The sequence below is a fragment of the Herpailurus yagouaroundi genome, unplaced genomic scaffold (assembly GCF_014898765.1).
Source record: "Herpailurus yagouaroundi ecotype Mexico unplaced genomic scaffold, PumYag 28, whole genome shotgun sequence".
NCBI classification, from domain to species: Eukaryota; Metazoa; Chordata; class Mammalia; order Carnivora; family Felidae; genus Herpailurus; species Herpailurus yagouaroundi.
In genome coordinates this window covers 18,640,138-18,661,259 of record NW_024412376.1, presented here as the reverse complement: position 1 = coordinate 18,661,259, position 21,122 = coordinate 18,640,138, and the positions used below count along the sequence as shown (strand labels likewise).

Sequence of the window (21,122 nt, the reverse complement as noted above, 5' to 3'; positions counted from 1 at the left end):
TATCAAATATGACAGGGAGAAATGAGTCCAGGACATGGAAAATCATAACTGATTTTGAAAAAAGTATTATGTAAAATTCCCTGACTGGCAGGGGAAAAAACAATCTGTTCAACTAGCCAGCCTCAGTTTCCCTATTCCTGGAAAGAGGCCTCTCTGAAGTGTTTTAAGACTTAATTAGTTTATACTTGAAAAGCACTTTCAATGTGAAAGGTCCAATTTAAATGCAAAGTACTATTAATCAGTGAATGCCAGATTCAGCAATTTTCTTTTAGTTTATACACTCTTAGCAACTCTTTAAACAAAATACTGAATTACATGTCCTGTTTTTTTTCTTTAGAAATCTCTTTTATGCACATTTGCAGCCTGTTTTTAAAATGTTTGCAGCAGACCACTCTTCTTTTTTTTACAAATAGTGCAACCTAAAAGTTCATGAAAACATCTTTTCTAACTATGTTTTCCTCTTATTTTTCCTATTTCTCCATCCATGTTATTTACAGCATCATTGTAATACAACTGATGGCATTAATAAAGTGGTGAATAAAAAAGTGACCCTTTCAACTGTCACTTCATTACTAACAGATTTGCAGGAGGAATGCATTTCTTGTAACTATATTTGTGAAATATTAGCGATTATAATTCAGTGTAAATGCTCGAGGTGTATACAGATTCTGCTTTCAGTGCAAGGGAAAATGTGAAGATCATGCTTTTGGCTCCACCATGGAGCTGTGACTAGTAACTGCAAGCTTTACAATTGATGTCTTGAATATGAATCCAGTCAAAAAGAATGACCTCATTTATAATTTTTTCTTCCCACTACGTGTGTAGTGTAATATTTATAACAATATAAGAGGGAGGGATAACAAGCATGTATCCCTTCAAAAGTCAAGCTACTTGGAAATTAATTAGTCTTCAGATTTTTATTTCAAAGGCAAACATGGGAGGAATGGCTTGATAGAATAATACAGATCTATTTCTATGTTTTGAAAGTGGATACTCTAAAAAGCTGTTTGGAAAACACATTTCTGTAAACTCAGTTCCGTTTATAGAAAACATCATGTAATTTTCAAACAATTACTCTATACTTAGTTTTTATTCTACCAAGTAATATTTCTTACATACACTTCTTAAGGGACAGTGAGGTTTAAAACCACTGAATCTAAGCGGTGTTAGTAAACTATGTAAAGTGCCCTTATTTTTTAAAGCAACTTATATAAAAAGAAATAATTTTCTGACTATATCTGCAAAATTAACAAAATGAATAATTCTATGTTGACTTAGCGAAATAAAAATTTACTATTAACTAGATTGATTTTTCTTATATTTTCCATCATGTATTGTATTATTTATTATAGTATTATTATAAGCAATTAAATGTTAAAGATTAAAGATGAGGGGCGACTGGGTGGCTCAGTTGGTTAAGCCTCTGACTTAGGCTCAGGTCATGATCTCATGCTCTGTGAGTTTGAGCCCCGCATTGGGCTCTGCTGATAGCTCAGAGCCTGGAGCCTGCTTTGGATTCTATGTCTCCCTCTCTCTGCCCCTCCCCTGCTCATGATCTCTCTCTCTCTCTCTCTCTCTCTCTCTCTCTCTCTCTCTTGCAAAAATAAATAAACCTTAAAAAAATTAAAAAAGATTAAAGATGAAAATACATGAATTCCTGATTTCACAAATTTGATTCCTTGAAAAAGAAGCTTTTAACTGATCTTAATTCTCAATATAAATGACTTTTTTTTTTAACCTTCACTGTTTTTCATATGGCTAAATTTTCTATTTGCTTGTATAAAAGTAACTTTAAAACAAGTCAACCTACTTTACGGGAGTAAACTGCAGCATTCTCCCTGCCCCCATTTTATCGAGGGATGATTGACAATTAAAGACTGTATATATTTAAGGTACATAACATGAAATTTTTATATATACATACATTGTGAAAAAATTACCACAATCAAGCTAATTAAACATCCATCACCTCACATTGTGTTTTTTTGCATGTGCATGTATGGTGAGAACACTTGAGATTTACTTAGTGAATTTCAAGTATGTATACATCATTATTAATTATAAACACCATGCTATACAGTAGGTCTCCAGAAGTTTTTTGTCTTATAACTAAAGCTTGTACCTTCAACTCCAATGTAGCAATTCATCCTCATTGCTTATGATTGTTGAAAAGTACTATTTTGGTTAGCATCATATATGCTTAATGGTTAACTTCATACATATTTAGGTGCTATTTAGATTTAAAAATTGGAAAATTCAGTTACCAAGGCATTTCATATTATTCAAATACTTGGTCTAAAAAATTAGAAAAATAGGTGCTTAATTGATTTTATTACTTACTCTTTATTTTGAATTCTGACGTCACGTAGGGACAGTCCTTCAGTTCTCTGTCTCTAGAGAATATAAGGAAAGAAATAGATATCTACATCTTACAAGACTCAAAAAGAAAAACAGTAATTGAGGTACAATGGCATCCTTTAGGCGTTTGATCATCATCATCAGAACAAGTTAAATCTTGACCAATATCATAAGAGCCAAAATTGGGACTTAGCCAACCGTGGAGAATCTTCTTTATTTTGTGTTCAAAAATCAGAATGACTTTCCCTTCACAAATTGCTTTCACTATAATTCCTTCCTTAATTAAGAATGCAAAATGTACTTAGTTATACAGTTCTTGTCTGTTCTCTCAATTTGTCACATTTTCAACTGATCACCTACCCCCACTCATTCTAACTTCCAGATATTTCTCATATCTGCTACCTCAGTTACTATTGCATCAATCCTAACTTAATTCATACTTACCTTCATTTACTTTCTGGCTCTTCCCTCCATGGTTTACAGCTTATAACCCACTGCCTACCTATAAGTGCACATGGTTGCCCCAATGGGCCCTATATAGATATCAAATAGATCATATAATCCCTCCACTCAAAACTGCTTCTTGTCTTTTCAAGTATCTCTAACACTTAGAAATTTTTACCTTTTTCTTAAATGCTATGACATGGGCAAATATATATATTAACATCATGCCAGCTGTCTCCTGAAAGTGGGCTGCTTCATCAGAGAAGATAAATGCTCCATATTTTGTGGATGCTGCTACTAATTATTTGCCTAGATTATTACGACTTTTGTATACATTCTATTGAGACTTCCTACAAAGAAAAGAATAGTGGCTTATTTATCTAGCTATAGCTGGTGGTTGAGTGCTGGCTCTTATTCTTACTAGCTCTGTGATTTTGAGCAAAAATATAACATCGGCTTCATCAGCAATAGGAATTTGACTAAAATCAAATGGGTGAATGTATGTAAAAACTTAGTATAGTGCATGGCACAGGGACATGTATTATTAAAATGACTTCAAATTGATATTATTGATGTTACTGTGATTTGTATTTTTCTGCATCTATCAGCTTGTAAGAGACACTCAATAAATATTGTTGAATTTAAATGAGAGAAGCAAGGAGGCTTAATTATTCATCAAAGCCAGCAATGATCACCAACATTATCATCATCATTATCACCTTCAAACATTCAACATGTACAAAATATGTTAGCTAAATAAATAACAAGATGCATTGTTTACATCTGTAGTACTTGTAATCAATATGAATATTGTTTCCATATAGTTCCAGTTAATAAGTAATTCAGCACTGTAAATTTGCATAATAGCAATGTGTTATGAGACAAGGGCAGAATTGTAAATATTTTTACGATTACGGTTACGACAAACGTGTCTTAATGTTTCATAGGCAATGCCAATTTCAAAAATGTAAGCATGCCCATTATGCCAACAACTTCAGAAATAACACATGAGATAGAGGGCTATGGCAGCACTGAGAACCCAGTTACTAACTTACCTGCTGGCAAGACAGGTGTTTACGGGGTTACTTTATTTATATTTTGTAAGCCTGAAATAATTCATATACTACCCCAAAAAAAGCCATAAAACGTCTCTGTATCATTTAAACCACAACTTCCAGACTGCCCTTTCTATTCTGCAGCAGCACAAAATTCCAATTTGGGAGTCAGAAAACATGATGTCAGTGATTTGACCACTTAGAATACTCAATTCAACTGGGCTCAAATGATTTTATTGAATTTTAATTTGACATTTATCTTCATGAATTCTTTCTGGAACTATAAAAAATGGATAAATACGACATCATGTTTTTTTTTCCTCTTTTTGTCGATATACATATAACAGCTTATTTAGCATGTGCTGCACAAATGGTAGCTCAACTGTATGAATGGTTGAATATGAAACTTACATATAATTTTGTTATTCAAAATTATTAGTTGAGAATATTGATCCAATATTATTGAAAGATTTTTTAAAATATTTATTTGTTTTTGAAAGAAAGAGAGACAGAGCGTGAGCAGGGGAGGGGCAGAGAGAAAGGGAGACACGGAATCAGAAGCAGGCTCTAGGCTCTGAGCTGTCAGTACAGAGCCTGATGCGGGGCTCGAACCTATGAACCCTGAGATCATGTCCTGAGCCTAAGTTAGGAGCTTAACCCACTGAGCCACCCAGGAACCCATTGAAAGAAATTCTTTAAAAAAAATTTTTTTAATGTTTATTTGTTTTTGAGAGAGACAGAGACAGAGTGTGAGCAGGGAGAGGGGCAGAGAGGGAGGGAGACACAGAATCTGAAGCAGGCTCCAGGCTCCAAGCTTGCCAGCACAGAGCCGGATGCAGGGCTCCAACTCAAAAACCATAAGGTCATGACCTGAGCCAAAGTCAGGCACTTCACTGAATGAGCCACCCAGGGGGCCCCCATTGAAAGAAATTCTTAATTTTTTTTTTCATTTTAGGTTTAGATTGTATGTATTTATTTAGTCAGAGTAAAGAGAGGTATCTGCAGACTGACTTGCTTGTTTCCTTTTCTTTCTTTTTTTTTTTTTTTTTTTATACATGCCTTATGAAATTCTGGTCCTGGTACTGCATCACTCCCTCTGAAAACTACTTGTTCATCATGCCATGGCCTAAAAATAAAATGCAAAAAACTCCCTACTTAGACAGTAGGAATTTAACTTAACAATCCCAAGGAGTGATTTTAGTCAGGAATGATTTTTGTCGTTTAATCTATTTTCTACCTACATTGCTATTGTTTCCTTCTCTCTAAAGATAAAATTTATTGAACTGCACAGTATACAGTGTAACTTGTATACTGTGGGGCCAAAGCTGAGACTAAGCCAGAAGGATAAGGCAAGGACATGTTTACTCAACTCCTCTCCCTCCATAACACCCACTTCTTACCAATCTTGACCCTCCTTTATGTGTCTATTCTCTGTTCCCTCTTCCCCATTCCCACTGCTGGCATCTTACCCCAGGATCTCATCATCTTAAAGCTGAATTATTCAATAGCTTCCTGATCAGTCCTTATTTTGGGGTTTTTACAAGGCAATCTATACTCCATATGCCCACATGGGAATTCTCCAAAATGTATTATTTTATGTGTCAATTCCTTTTTAGGTGCTTTAGATGGCTCACTATTGCCTATTTGCAGGATGGCAGATAACTTCCTTAAGAACTGCCCATCCCAGCTTTCAGTCAGGCTTAACCTGGAGTGCCCTGTGGAAACTAATTGTGAGACTGGTTTCCAAAATTACCTGGAAAGAGTGCAGTGATTGATTAGTGATGTCTGCAACAGGGGTAGAAATGGGGACTTGCAGCACATACAGAGTAGATCTAGGAATAGTTCCAACAGAGTAGAATCTATCTTCTCAATATCCTCAAATGGAACATGTATGGATGTATCTATTTAGACAACGTAGTTTAGGAGTTAAAATAATGCTGTGCATTACTTAGGCAAATGGATAACATCCCACTCACTGTTTTCCTAGTTATGTCACTTAGTAACTTCCTATGCCATGCAGTTATTTAAGTTTCCTGTGACTGTTTTCTCATTGTCAAATGAGGATAATAAGTCATTGTAAAAACTGAATGTGTAAATATGTGTAAATTGCTTAGAGGATTGCCTGATACATAGCAAGATTTAAAATATATATATATATATATATATATATATATGCTGTTATTACCATCATTACTATCATGTTCTTATGATACCTACAGAAGTCTCTGCTATCCACCACTTTGAGAAGAAAATCAAGGAAAATGTGTTTCATACAATATTTGCCACCGCCATATATATAAGAACAGGTATTTACATACACAGATATAAATGTGTATATGTATATATAAATGTAAAAAAAAGTATCTGCGCAAAGAAATTGTTTTTGCCACCAAAGAAAATAATTGTTGATTTTTCTACAACTTGCCACAGTTACTATTTAACTAATAACAATTAACTAATTAAAACTAAAGCATGCATTTGTAAGAGAAAAATAACTCATCTAATGGAAGGGTGATTATAATATTATTCCTAGATAACATATTATGTACCATCTTACCTCAAGGCATTTGCATTTGCTGTTTCCTTTGCTTGACATGCTTTGCTCTCTCTATATTCTTGGTTATCTCTTTTCCTTCAAGTCTACCTAGTTGTCTTCTTCTCAATGAGGCCTTGACCAGCCACCCTATTTCTGAATGCAATGTTCCTAGTGCTCATTCTCCCATCCCTTGCATGTTTTTACCCTCTACTGTACTAGTAACTTTCTATTATACTATGTAGTTTACTATATATTGTGTAAATCATTTTCTCTCTCCCTATGCTAGAATGTAAGATACTGCTGTATCCACATTGCCTAAAAGATGGGCTTATGAAAAAGAAATAAAAGAATATTTTAGTTGGGGGGCATTTGGGTAGCTCAGTCAGTTTGTAAGTCATGATCTTACAGTTTGTGAGTTAGAGCCCCATATCAGACTACTGCTGTCAGTATAGAGCCCACTTTGGATCCTTTGTCCCCCTCTCTCTCTGGTCCTCCCTCGCTTGTGCTCTCTCTCAAAAACAAATAAAAACATTTAAAAAGAGAATATTTTCATTGAAACAGACATATTTAGCTATTTGAATAAAAGATCATTATTTAATCTCCCACATTATATGTAAGGATCTTGATTGACCTTTAGAGACCTTTAGCAGTAGAATATGGTTTATAAATGAGCTTTTACCTTTATACAAAGTATTTTGAAATTAATGCATGTCTTTATTAGGAAAACTGAGGCTGAAGATATAACCAATAAATAATAATACTTACAGTTATAAATTATTGCTATACACAAATACATCTTTTTGTGAACAAATGTTAATAAAATGTTTGTTTTTGAGGAAATAGTAAAATCTAAAATCTGTGTCAGAAAATATTCACACAAGGATTCAAGGATCTCTAGTCTGATCTAATACCTTCTGATACAGTGAGGAAGGTAGTTGAAGGTGAACATAAAATCACCTATACTGCACTTTGCATGTGGACAAGGCAAGGGGAAAAGGTAAAAAGCTCTTGCCCCTTTTATATCCATAAAATGCCCTTTTCTGGAGACATCTTTGGATGTGTGATTGTTATTCATGGAAAATGTCAGTTTTCTTAAGTCCACCCTATAACATGATAGGTGAGTGACAGAGAGTGGGCCATTATCTTGACAAGGTAGAGCTTAGATAGCAAAAAGTCAAGTTAAAAGGAAACCTAAAATAGGAGAACAAGAATATTTTTATTTTTATTTGATGTTACTCACACATACTGTGAATCTGAACTGTACAGTTTTATTTTAATCATAAAGACTGTTCTTTCCTGGCTCACTTTTGCCAGATTATCCAAATGAATTTTGAGGAAAAGGCCAATCATTCAACTGCTGATTTAATGGTAATATATGAGGTTTTAATACTATGGACTTAATATTAAGGGGATTTTATTTCAATGTTTTGGCATTAAAAGCAGTCATTATAGCTGTTGAATATATTGTTTTTATTCCTCCCCAAGTAATCTTTTCTATAAAGTATGTTATCAACGTTAATTAAACAGGGACCATAAAAAGTCCTTAAGTCATTTTTAGAAAATGTCTTCAAAGTGGTTTTATAATTTCACTTAATATATGCTTGTAATCTGAAGAAAATACCATAGCTTCTGTAGAATATAACAGATGAATACAGAACAAATGATTCTATACATTCTGAGTGGAGGATACATCATAGTTAAAAGCATCTTGCAAACAAGAGTTTTAATAATAGAAGTGTTATAGGAAACTACATTAGTAAGGTATAAGAGAAGGAGGATTGAGCAGAAGGCAAAGTTGGATGAGGTTGCAACAGAGATTTCAACTGATCCTATAAGTGGGCCTAGAACTCTTAGTGTTCTTCCTAGTTGCCCTCATTGAGGCAAGGGAGCCAAGTCTTTGTACTCTTTCAACATTCAACCACTGGTTGTAGGTTACCTCCCACTGGTTGTAGGGTGGTGTTGTGGATGGGGCTGGATAACCTTACAGAAGACACCCTCCCAAGGGGAATTCCCAGAGAGGGAGCTAGCTGTATGTCACCAGCAGTTACACTCTTGGAAGGTGGGGAGATAAGAATCTCAGTCCAAAGTGGGATCTGGGAGGCACACCGTACCATCCACTGCAGTCCACTTATTGCTTAAAACAGGGAGTTCGTCCATCTTCACACAACTTGCCCATTCATCTGGTTGGTATCTTTCCCAGGGAAACTTACAAGAGAGAAGTTAGTGGGGCCCCATGATGCTGCTGGTAGTCTTGAGGCCATAACTTAGCACTTATCACCTCCCTCCTTTACTACCTATTCTGGACTCTCCTCCCCCGTGGCTAGCACCCCTGTTCATCTAAGTTACTAGCTTGGAGGAGTTACATAGACCTCATCATTAAGAGCCTGAGCCCTGGTCGCAGTTTCCTCTTCAGACTACAGCTTGTGCACTTGTCCATTCTTTCTCATGATTAGAGAAAGGAATATTAAGAAATGCTCCTATGGATTATCAAGATGTGAAAAATATTTTCCCTGCTTGTGATGGTCAGGGTCAATTACTTAAAATGTAGTGAAATATTTCTTTTATTGCTGGTTTCTTAGCCCAAGAAGTACAACATTGCTGGAGAGCAGTAACGGTTTGCAATTTAATGGAATTTCATGCATGTTCTGGTGGAAATGTTTCCTTCTGAGAACCAGGACTTCTAGAGCACAGGAACTGGAAACACAAGAATAAAGAATCACAAATTTCTCAAGTGGGTCACTTGTAATTTATCACTTGTTTTCCAGACCAATGTATTCTAATTATTTTAATTTATACCCAGTCCTTACTGTGGGTATGTCATCTCCAAGACGGTATCTCTCAGGTTTCTCTCTAAAAGTTGTTCCACTGCTCTACTGGGCCAGTAGCTTCCAGATAGCTAGACAACAGTCTACGCAGGTCGTGTGGTCATGTGGTCATTGCCACTCTCCTGTTTAAAGTGGATCTCTAGGACCAACAGGATGTTATGTGGGATAATGTGTTGATTGACCAAATATGCTCTGATAGTGGTGCTGGTTGAGGTGTTAAGGGCAATAAAGGCAAACCCATACTTGGATTGATTCCAGTCAAGATGAACTGCTGTTGTGTCCAGGGTAAATGGAATCCAATATAATTAACTTATTTCTAAGTTCTTGCTGTTGGTATGTTGGATATTTGGCAGTGACAGGAGCTAGTTCAGGATTATTAGAAGGAAACCGAGGCTTTTATGCTCATGTAAAGACTCCATACCTGCCACCATAGCTACTCCATTATTAGCACATTATGCTAGTTTTGAGTTAACCAAAGGCAGCCTCTGGTTCATGCCAGCTGGTCAGATCTTTGATCTATTTGTTGTGCCAGTTTCCATAGTGGATGCTTTCTGATGGGCACTGATATGCTATATAAGTATATTCACCATTTGTTCCCAGTCTTATTGCTTCATCCACGTATATCTTCTCTAGAACACCCTGTCCCCATGTTCTGATATTTCTCTGTCTGGGCCCCTATCAGTCAAACCATTTTCCACAATGTTGTGTGTGTGTGTGTGTGTGTGTGTGTGTGTGTGTGTGTGTGTGTATTGCATGAAGTTATGCTGATGGCAGTATTTCTACTCTTTGCTGAATTTTAGAATTGCCCCTGAGTTGTGCATCAGTAGTCAACTTTTAGCTGTCACTCCCATACCAAAATGGGTCAAAAACCAACCTTGAACTATTCCTTGTCCATCAGATAGCTGTGGCCATAGGTTTGAGGTAATATAAAGGTACTATTGCAACAGTGGTGGGAGGCATGAATGTCTTGGCTATTTGTTTGTGGAGTTTACTTGTGCCCTTGGCCCTGGAATAGGTTTGTCCCATCTCAAATGTAGCAAGGATTGCAGCTGAAGTCACCTGACCCCGTGATTGGCTAGATAGGACAAACATCAGCCAACATTGGGAAGCTCTGGCAGCATAATCATTTGCTGTCCTATACTCAAGACCCTTTGGCCACCAGGGATTTTTTTCAAGAGGAATATGATATTCTGCTTCAGATTTCATGGCTTTGCTCTAGAAGTGTAGGGGCTATGTTGTGATTCTCCTAGCAGGGCTTGTCACAAATACCAGACATCATTTTTCCCACTAGGGATACTTCCTATATCATAGCACCCACCAGATTATGTGGTCTGAATGTTAAGACTGCTTGCACACTGGCCAGACCTGCCACAGAGCCTGTTCCTTCTGTGGCTGTCACTCAAAAGCTGGCAACGATCCTTGTCAATCAGTAATTGCTGGACCAATATTCCTAAGTGATATTATTATCCCTAGAATCCAATAAAGCCTAGAAGACAGTATGCCTCCTTCTTAGCCTGAAAGATATGAGATCTAATAATTTGTTTATTACTTTGGGGTGTGAGATGTAATAACCAGTGGGCATTCCCAGAAAACTGAATCCTTAAAAGTATCACTAATATGTATCACTAATACATGTGACTAATATGTATCACTAATGTGCATCACTAATACATATCACTAATATGGTTGGCCCTTGAACTTTCATAAGATATTTTTTCCTCCCACCTTTTTTTTCAAATGTTAATTTCTTTTTGAGAGAGCGAGTGTGAGCAGGAGAGGAACAGAGAGAGGGTGACACAGAATCCAAAGCAGGCTCCAGGCTCTAAGCTGTCAGCACAGAGCCTGATGCCCCTCCCACCTTCTGAAGCACATATGTTTTATAATGTAATCAACAAGCAAGCCACTTGCTCATTCGTATAAGTTAGCATGAAGTTATTGCACCAGTCAAGTGGGCCAGTAGAATGTACTGAGGGAATGTGGATGGGACAGTTTGCTTTGGATTAAATTATTATAGAGCATGGGAAACAACATAGCCCTGATAGAAGAATGGAAATGCATTCTGCTTCCCTTGTAAATGTGAACTGCTCCTTTTTCCCTGAGAAGGATAGAACAATCTATTCATGAGATTAATGGCCACATATTACGTACCTGAGGACATATTTGTCTACTCTAAAAAATTGTTTTGATATATTCATAAAAATAAGCTAATTTCCTCTCAAATGAAGGGAAAAGATACTGAAAATGTCATCACATAAATTACATAGGCATGATCTCCACTGAATAGAATATCATCAAATATGGGAAATGCGGTCATGGAAAAGGGATGGGACTGATAACTTGTGAGTACAAGGTGTACAAGGAGATTTTTTTTTTTCAATACAAGGAACAATTTTGTAGCTGAGTTGTATAGGATAAGATGAGTAGTTGGAAGGTAGATCATTCCCTGATACTACATTCCCTGGTCCCTTTTAACAAGGATTTGGAAACCTTTTTGAGCATGTAGTTGTGATGCAAGTTGCAGAATAATATTTTGGGTAAGTGACTTCCAAGGATACTGGCAACACTGAGGTTATCGAAATCTGATACATTCTCCACAGGATTATAATGTTCAGATATTAATTCATTTATATGTTCATTCACTAAAATACTGTGTATTGAGCATTCACAGTATGTTTGGGTTGGAGATATTTTCTTGGCTTTCTTTCCTTGGATGACTATGGTAGAAAAGTATCCACTATATGGGAAATGCATCATATTTTCAAGCACCAATAAAACTTTGTTAGTTGTTTTCAATGTTCACATATACACATGTTTGCATTCAGGCATACATACAAATTTAATATTTTAAATATATATTTCAGTTTCTTGACATGAGATAAAAGGATGGATATTTTATACAAAATGAAACTTTTTAAAGTTTAGATACTAGTGAAAAACTGGTTAATGCAATTAGTAGTGAAAAGAGCAACAGATAAATCAATCCAGTCTTTGAGTTCTTGCAAGTTATTCCCAATGAAATTCCACACAAAAGTTCTTAAAACCTTCACCAGCATATATCAGCATATATACGTATATATGCTCTGTCCAATATATTGTACACAGTTTTTCTACTGAAGCTGCTTTTGAAGTTTTCATTAAAGAATGGGAAAACATTTATTTGAAAGCTCACCTTATTATAGAAAGAAGATATTATTTTTAGTAAGGATGCAACCTAGGATTTTAAATTTAATTAATTTAATTTAAAATGTTTAAATTTAATTAAATTATATCTATTTTACAAAAGGTTAAAGTCAATCAAGTAATGTTAGCAAAATAGTTAGGCTTTTGTTTTAGTAAGGTGAGCTCAGATGTTAGAATCAGAGAGACATCCATTCAATTCCAGATCTGTCATGTGTTAGCTGAGTGACTTTTTCTAACTTCCTTTACCTTCCTGTTTAGTTACCTTATCTTTAAAGTGGAGATAATTCCAACCAAAAATAGAGATGAAACAAAGGCTTTATAAATATTGAATTAGATAAAAAATGTAAAATATGCTGAACAATGTGCCTGACACATAAGAAAGCATTTACCAAACACATAAGATAGTATAACTAATGCTACATTACTAGTCATACTAGGAATACACTATTTTTACTAAAAGTTTAATTTTTAACTACTTAGTGGTATATATACTTATTGTACTAAAAAGTTTTTTTTATCTCAATCAAGATACCGTGAAGTTTAGCCTAAAGCAAATGTCACCAACAGATTTGATTTGAGAGGATCCTTTTCCTCTATCATGAAGAATAGACTGACTATTGAATTATATTCAATTCCACTATGATTTACTATGAAAGAGAAACAGCATGACAAGGGATTAACTAACGAATGAGATCCCAGTATCTATATGCTTATTTTGATTCGATTCGACTCGATTCAATTCTTATTTTGATTCTATTTTGAGTCATTCTATATAAATGACTCTTTATATTTGGAACACTCTTAACATTTCAGAAAGCATCTTTATCTGTTTGGGTCATCATAGTAGCTCTTGAAATAGGTACAATTTTCCAATTCCACAATTTTATAAGAAGACACTTGGGATGGTTAAAGGTAATTTGGGGATGGTGAGTAATGCAAGTATGATTTGAACACAGACTTTCCTTATCCTCTTTGCTCTTTTTACTACCACCAGGATATCTCTCAGAGGTTCTCAAAAGGAGATCTCAAAAGATATATTTACTTGTCTGGAGGTGAAACCACAGATTCCAACTAGTGTGTTTACAAATAATTTAGGGTACTAAAATTGTTGACACAATTTGTAAGTGCATCAGATGTAATTAATCCCTCTTTTACTTTGAAGGGTCTCTTTTTTCTTTTCTTTTTTTTTTTTTTTTGGTAGATAGATTATAGAATAGAATTGAAAGGTCAGACAGAATCACATAATAAACAGGGAAAAAGCAAAGTGTCTACTGAATAGAATTTGATAGTGATATACAGTGATCATTTGATAAAGGATATAAAAGAATTAAGATGAACTGCATGTAAATCTGCAATTGTCCCCAGTGTCTCTCTCCCTCACTCTCTCTCCTCACCAATGCTTTAATATATCTGCCCATGCGCAAAAATAGTTCTTTTATTTAATAAAATGTTATGTTAATGGCATTAGGGAATATTAAATTTTTTGCTGCATTTTCATGCTCATTGAAATCGTGTGTGTGTGGTTAAATTAGATCCTCAAAATATTCCAGAGGATAAAGGGGCAGAAATCCATAAGATCTGAAATCTTACAAGACTTGAATTTGTTTGGGTGATAAGAAATTGGTCCAACACAGGTTTCTGGAAGAGTAATTTCTCAATAAAACTTGCTGAACACATTAATAAGTACCCAATTCTCAACCTTCAAGTTGATCAGACAGGGTCAGAAGGCAAGATGGCTAACCCAGTGACTTTTAGTCTTTTTTAATGTTTCCATTAAAAGTTTGAGAGGCTTATGTGCAGTGAGTTTAAAATCACTGTGTCTTAGTTTCACAGTAAGGAAGAAAATAATTTAAGTTCTCATAAACTAGTGATGTTCAGAATCTTTTCATTTTCTGTTGATAATTGCTTTTGGAGATAAATGTGCTTGTATTGCACAAAATTAAATACATTCCTTGCTTTGGTCATTAAATGCTTAACATAATTATGCTAATTAAAACTTTATTATCAGATTTTCTGTAGAGATCATCCTTTCTTGTATCGCAACTGTTACTTTTGGCTGCACTTGATGCTGCTACCTTCCTAATTCCTAATGGGATAAGGAAATTTTACAAATTTGCTAAATTTGTGATGATTTCTTTGACTTCATCTTTTCTGACTTATCAACTTCATTTGATGGATCTTATCGCTCCCTCCTCTTTGAGACAGTTTCTTCATCTGACTCTCGTGATTTTCCTCAAGCCACACTGAGCACTAACTCTCAAGGTCTTTTGCTGGTTTCTCTTCATCTCCCCAAGTCTTTATTGCTTGAGCACATTTGACTGTTGTTTTATCTATTTACACTCACTCCCTTGATAATCTCATAACCTTTATGGCTTTAAATACTCTTAAGACCTTCTAGATTTATGATTTATATCCTCAACTTAGATTCCACATCCCTTTATCCCTGTCAATTCCAAAGTTTCACATCCAAACACTTATTCGATGTTTCTACATTTAACACTATGCCAAGTCAGTAAGTCCAAACAAACACCTGATCTTCTCCCTCAAGCCTGTTTCTCCTAAGGTCTTCCTAACTCAGTAAAAGACAAATCCAGTCCTACAAGAGCATGGACCAAAAACTTGGAGTATCTTGGGCTCTCTCTTTCACACCCCATATTAGTTCCAAAAACTACTCAGTGCAGTTTCATAGCGAGAACTTTTGAAGTTTAACTACTTACTTCATCTCCACGGCTAACACTTTGATAGACACCATCTCCTTTGGATGAACTTCACCACAAATATTTCACCACAAATATTTTAAAGACATAATATGTGTTAAGCACTGTTCTTAAAAGGTGCAAGGTACAAAAAAGGTGCAAGGTCAAGTCTAAGCTAGAAATCTGTGAATTATATAAAATTATAATCACGCAAACTAAAATATATATGTTATGTAAAATATAAAGGAATGGTTTATTATGTAATTTTACCTTCAGCATAACCTTCTTTTATACACTCAAAGAAAGAAAAAGAAAGTAAAGAAAGGGAAAGAACAAAGAAGTTTTAAGGTTCTGAAACTGGACTAACATCTCCCCTAAACTCAGCTTTTTTGGTTAGCTTCTTTAATCTTCTCACAAAGGTAAGAATGAAATAAAAGATATATATATATATATACATATATATATGTATATATATATGTATATATGTATGTGTGTGTGTGTGTGTGTGTGTGTCTATCTAGGATATCTATCTATATCTATGTCTATCTTTCTATCTATCTATCGAGAGAGGGAGGGAGGGAGGGAGGAGAGAGAATTAACATCTATGTCAGAAGAATTTTTAGGGAATATTATACAGTGATTAAGATCGTAGAATCTGGAGCAAAATGCCTGGGTTTAAATCCCTGCCATAGCACTTACTAGAACTTATATTAGCAAGATGCTTATAATTTCCTTGCCTTAGTTTTCTAAGCTATTAAATAGAGATAGTAACAGAACCTATATAATAAGATTATTTATAAAAGTAAATGACTTATTACTAAGAAATGCTTACAGAAATGTCTGGCATGTTGTATGTGATCAATAAATGTTTGATAGCTAAATATACAGAGAAAGAAATATATATTCAAATTAAGGTATATTTTATTATTAAAAGAAAAAAAAACATTTTCATAGGTAAATTTTATTCCTGAGAGTTTAAATGCCGTAAAGTGAAGATCTTGCCTGAGAAACAACCTTCTTTTCTTTTAGCATTTGTCCCTTTTTAATTTGCACATTTAACTGCAAACACCTTTAACTCCCTTGTAGTGCTGAAAATTCCATAGGAATGTTCATCTTGGTATCCTTTGCCCAATAGCACTTGCATATATATAGAAATTGACCCAGGGTTTATGGTGAGTATTCTCAGCAAGGATAGAAACTGGGTATTAGCATTTTGATACTGAGGTTGGCTTTTACTTCTTTTTATTGTGTAGTGGCACTATCTAATCTGGTTAGGCCTTTTTTAGGAGTTCCTTCCTCTATGCCTTTGAATATCAGTAGTGGGTTAAAGATGGCCACACACTCTTCATCACACCATTCACTGAGATGTCAATTTGATCTGCATACTGTCACTACACCCCCTCCAGAGAACCTGGGATGGTCCTGGGACTATTGCAAAAGTGAGGTGGTGCCAGTTCTCGGCCTTTAAGAGGACTTGGCAGTTTTTGTGTTCTCCCTCTTGGCACACAGATTCTTGGGATGTTCTTTTTTGGATCCCAGCCACCATGCTGTGAGAAGCTCAGGCTATGTAGAGGGGCCATGCAGAGGAGAACTGTTAAGCTCCAAGGACCGCCCCAGATGATCTTCTGGCTGACAGTGCCACATGCCACCCACCTGAGGGGGCCATCCTAGCCCAGGGAGATCTAACCCCCAGGACCCAGCAAATATCACTCAAAGCAGAACTACCTATGTGAGCTCACTCGAATGCACAGAATCGGGAGAGAGAATGAAATCGTTTTTTTAAGCCATCAAATTTTGGAGTAGAGCTACAACTAAAGCAATAGCCTTCTGCCTCTTTCCAATTTCTTCCAAGTGCCTTTATATTACATTTTCAACTAGACTCTAAATTATTCAAGGTCACAGATATTGCTCCATTTCTTCCTATGTGTCCCTGTAGCTGTTAACTCATTGCTAGGCACATGGGACTCAGATTACCCGACATTCCCAGTAGAATCAGAACAAAATGGAGAAACAAACAGGGGTAAAAAGTGGCCTTTGAATATAAGACAAATTTTAAAAACATAAGGATTTTGATGAAACCAACATTAGTAACTGAAGTGTATGGCTCTCTATATATACATATTACTCTGGATTACCTGAACAAAGGCATTAACTGTTATTGTGTGTGTGTGTGTGTGTGTGTGTGTGTGTGTGTGTGTGTGTGTTGTTTGTAAACTGAACCTAAAAGATCAATTTTAGTTAGAAGCATTGTCCTCTGTTGGAAATTTGTATGTGGAATTGTAAAAGAAGACCAGCTTGAAGGGAAATTATAATGTTTCAAATAAATAAATAATAAATAAATGGAAGAAAAAGCAACAGTGATTGTTTGGAGCTACACAGTACAAGGAGTGAACATAATAATTTTCTCCTTCTAGTTTTTGCCGTGTATTCTGCATGTACTTGATGTGGGAAGTCATTATACCCATTCACGGAAACTAACAATATTCTGGGAGTGTGTACAGTTTGCAAGACCATTTGCTAGTGCAACAAAAATAAAGCACATTTCAAGTCAGAATCTTAGGATTTAGCAAACAGAATGACAGTATGTCTATTTGTGATCCAGGGTTGTTGGTTTTTTTTTTTTTTTTTTTAGGTATGAAGAAAACATTATTTAATATGTGAAGGATTTTTTTTAGTTTATATTTAGTTTATATTTAGTTTATATTTTAGTTTACTTTTGAGTACTTTTATTTCATAATTGTTAATAACTCTAACTTTGTTAACTGTTAAATAAGGCAGAAAATATCCAATATACTTAACTACATCTCCAAAAATCTTTCCTTGAAGACCAAGCACTCCAGTAAAATCTCTCCAGGCTACATGGCTTCTCAGAATTCATATTAATATGCTTCAGAACTCCACTTGCTAAGAGAGAAAAAGGTTAGAAAATAATGCAGAATACAAAAGGCAGTGTGTGTGTGTGTGTGTGTGTGTGTGTGTGTGTGTGTGGTGTGTGTGTGTGTGTGCGCGCGCGCATGTAAGGGTGGTGAAGAATTAAGCTCCTTCCTCTCTGGATTCTTGCATTTGTGTAAAACTGAAGGGTAATTGGTCTTTACATAAAGGACATATTTAAAACCACTTATTAAATGTGTTTATGTACTCTTTTGAAATGCAAGTGATTCACAAAGACAAATATTGCAGCACAAAGCTTTATTCATGCAGTCATACTGCCAACATATATTGTTCAAATACATTTTAAAATTATGTGAGGAGTTGAAGGCATAACTCTTCACCCTCACATCAGTGTCTTTCTCAAGTGAGAAAGGGATAGAGAGGGTGGAAGTGGGAGGCAGAGGGAGGGGGTGGAGAACAGAGAGGGAGCGCGCGAGAGAGATGAAGAAGAGAGGAAGGAAAGAAGACAGAAAATACCAAAAAGCCGTTCTAGGGCCCACAGTCTCATCCATCCCAAGTATGTGGGCATCACATCTAGCTGGTAACAAAGAGCTGGCCATGGCGTTTCTTTTTGGTTCGAGACAAGGCTGATACAAGGGGCACTACATGCATGCATGTCGCCTCAGCTAAGCCCCCATTCCTTCAGGAGTTACGAGCTCTGGACCCCAAGAGTGGCCGGTGCACGTTGCTAGGCACGCAGGTGTCTTGCAGAGGCTGCCCAGGTTCGTCGTGCGCGCTCAGGGGCGTTGGTGCATCTATACGTTGGGGAGAGGGAGGAGTCCCTTCTGCCAGAGGCTTACCTCGATCCCCACATTTTCCGGTTATCATGGGAGGAGTGTGCGAGGTCAGAGGGACAGGTAGCCCTTGCAGTGATTAAGCGCGCTCAGTGCGGAGGAGCAGGGCGGGGCAGGAGCGGGGTGGCACTGCCAAATCTTAACGGGGCCCCGGTTGTTTGCAGACCCAAGTATAGCGCCCTGGGTCTCCACGGAGTCGCTCCAGAAGCTGCTGCCTGAGAACCCCGAACCTCAGCTCCGCGTCGCTTCGGGATCCTCTTCCTCCTCTCCCCACCGCGTACCTGGCCTGAGCGGCGGGACACGTGCCCAGGAAGCCCCTCTCGGCGGGACCGGCCCCTCCAGGGTTCGCCTCTGCCTCCTGCCGCCGCCGCCGCGTCCCGGCTCGCCGCGCTCCCGCCCGCACCATGGACGAATCGGGGTAAACCCGCGAGCGCCGGCGACTTCTCCTCCGGAGTCTCTGGCCTGGCACCTCTGGGGTGAGATGAGTGGGGGAGCTGGTATCTCTGCCGGTGTGAGGTCGGCCCGAGCAGCCCAGGGCGAGCAAGAGCGGCTCCGCGGAGGCTGGGAGCCGCAAGTCCGCGTCCCGCGGCGTCTTCGCCCTCCTCTTCTTGCCCGCGCCAGGGTTTGTTTATATAGGATCTGGAAGCTGGGCGGAATTGCCCACCCCCTGCCGGCGGCCCGCCCTCCCCTCCCGGATTCGGGCTCCCGCACGTGGTCGGCACCGGCAGCGTCTCGGCGGAAGGCAGGCGCCAGCGAGCGCGGAGCGGCCAGCCCGGAGCTAGCGCGACGCTGCTTCGCCTGCGGCTCGCCCTCCCCGGCGCCCTCGCCCACCGCCCGGCCCGGCGCAGACTCGGCTTCGCCGGCCTCCGTCCCCTTCACGGGAGGGGACGCGCAAAACACCGCCCTTCAGGTGCTCGTGATGTTTCTCTGGGTTCTTTCAGTTGCCGGAAAAGAATGGTAACATGAACAGCGGAGCGTGAGAGCGTCACGCGGGAAGGGGAAGAGATTGATGGGCAGAGCGCTCACTTCGCGGAAGAGCACGTTCCCGGGGCTGCGCGAGGCGAAGCGGCGCGGCGCCTCCACTCCCTGGCTGGACTCCGCTGACATCTGTAGCCTCCCTTCCAGCGGGCTCCCCGCTCGCCAGCCGCCGCCTGCCGAGGACAGTTGAGACCGCGCGTGAGCATCCAGGAGTTTGTGGACCTCCATCCGAACAGGAGTTGTGTTCCGGAGTCCCTGGATCCGCGTGGAGCCCGCCAGCACGCTGGCTTCGGAGGGAGTTGAACTCGAGTTCAGGTGGGTTACCCCAGGGGGAGCACAGCGGGCGGTGTTCGGGGAAGAGGAGGAAGGTGATGGTCCAATGTCAAAAGCGGACACTTTTCTACCTGACGCTTGTTGGGGCTGAGCCGCTTCCTCCCACGCAGTTCCCGCTACTGACCCGCTCTTCCCCAATCCTCCCTCACTAAGGAAGGGGAAAACACCAAAACTCCCGTGTTCTTACGTATCTAGCATGCCGTATATAGACTTTCATAATTTAGGATTACGTGTGCAATCATCCTGTTTACTCCATTGCTTTATATTAAGGGAGGCTTAATGATTTCCTCAGTCAAGTCACTTACTTCTAAGCCAATAGATAATGCCTTCGTCATAGTTTTCTGGGGGGAAAGTAACTGTGCGTTTGTTCTGCAGATGTCCAACTCCCTCTGAATCGTGCAGACTGGTGCTGAGCACGCAACAAAAGTTTTTAGCTTCTCCTCAGTTTCTGGTGCTTCGCAGGGGAGAGGAAAGGACTTTGGCATTAAACACAAGAACCAGTCAGGGAGCCATCTCCTTTAACTTTTCTTCTCTGTTATCATTTGCAATGAAGAGAAAACAGAAGAGATTTCTGCAGATGACTTTGTTATTCATGGTGGCTTTAATTTTCCTGCCCAATATTGGTCTCTGGTCTCTGTACAAGGATAAGCACCTGGTGAAATCTACAGAACCCGGGGAGCAGCAGGTAAGTACCATCTGGAGAAAGATCACAGGAGGATTGGTAAGGCGTGCAACTCGCGGGGACACAAGGAAGCAAGCGTGGGGTCGCCTTGGCTTTTCTCCCAAGTCTTTGCAGAGCTGATATTACAAGACTAGAGACTTTGGGATTCAAGTAAGTAGTCTTAAGATCGCAACCAATGACATGGGTGACATGTAAAATAAACTAGAAAAGGCCAAGAGAGGTCAACAGGAAGAGAAGACAGTCTTTCTCACTTGGTCTTTGCGTTGATTTTGAGGTGGATGAAAGGGAACTGCTAATTTGTGGGATGTGA

At 38.3% G+C, this 21,122-nt stretch overlaps 1 protein-coding gene across 4 annotated transcripts in view; it reads left to right on the top strand.

Moving 5' to 3' along the window:
- Window positions 1-19,213: 19,213 nt before the first annotated feature.
- GALNTL6 (polypeptide N-acetylgalactosaminyltransferase like 6) overlaps window positions 19,214-21,122 on the top strand; it is a 1,208,379-nt gene continuing 1,206,470 nt past the window's right edge. For 3 of the 4 annotated variants that reach the window (XM_040470472.1, XM_040470497.1, XM_040470487.1), the window contains exons 1-2: window positions 19,725-20,112; window positions 20,506-20,815. In XM_040470472.1, the coding sequence (XP_040326406.1) occupies window positions 20,678-20,815 (138 nt within the window). In that variant the 5' untranslated portion in view covers window positions 19,725-20,112; window positions 20,506-20,677. Of the gene's footprint in view, window positions 19,296-19,724; window positions 20,113-20,505; window positions 20,816-21,122 lie in introns of those variants that run through there. The other variant, XM_040470479.1, reaches the window with a different exon arrangement.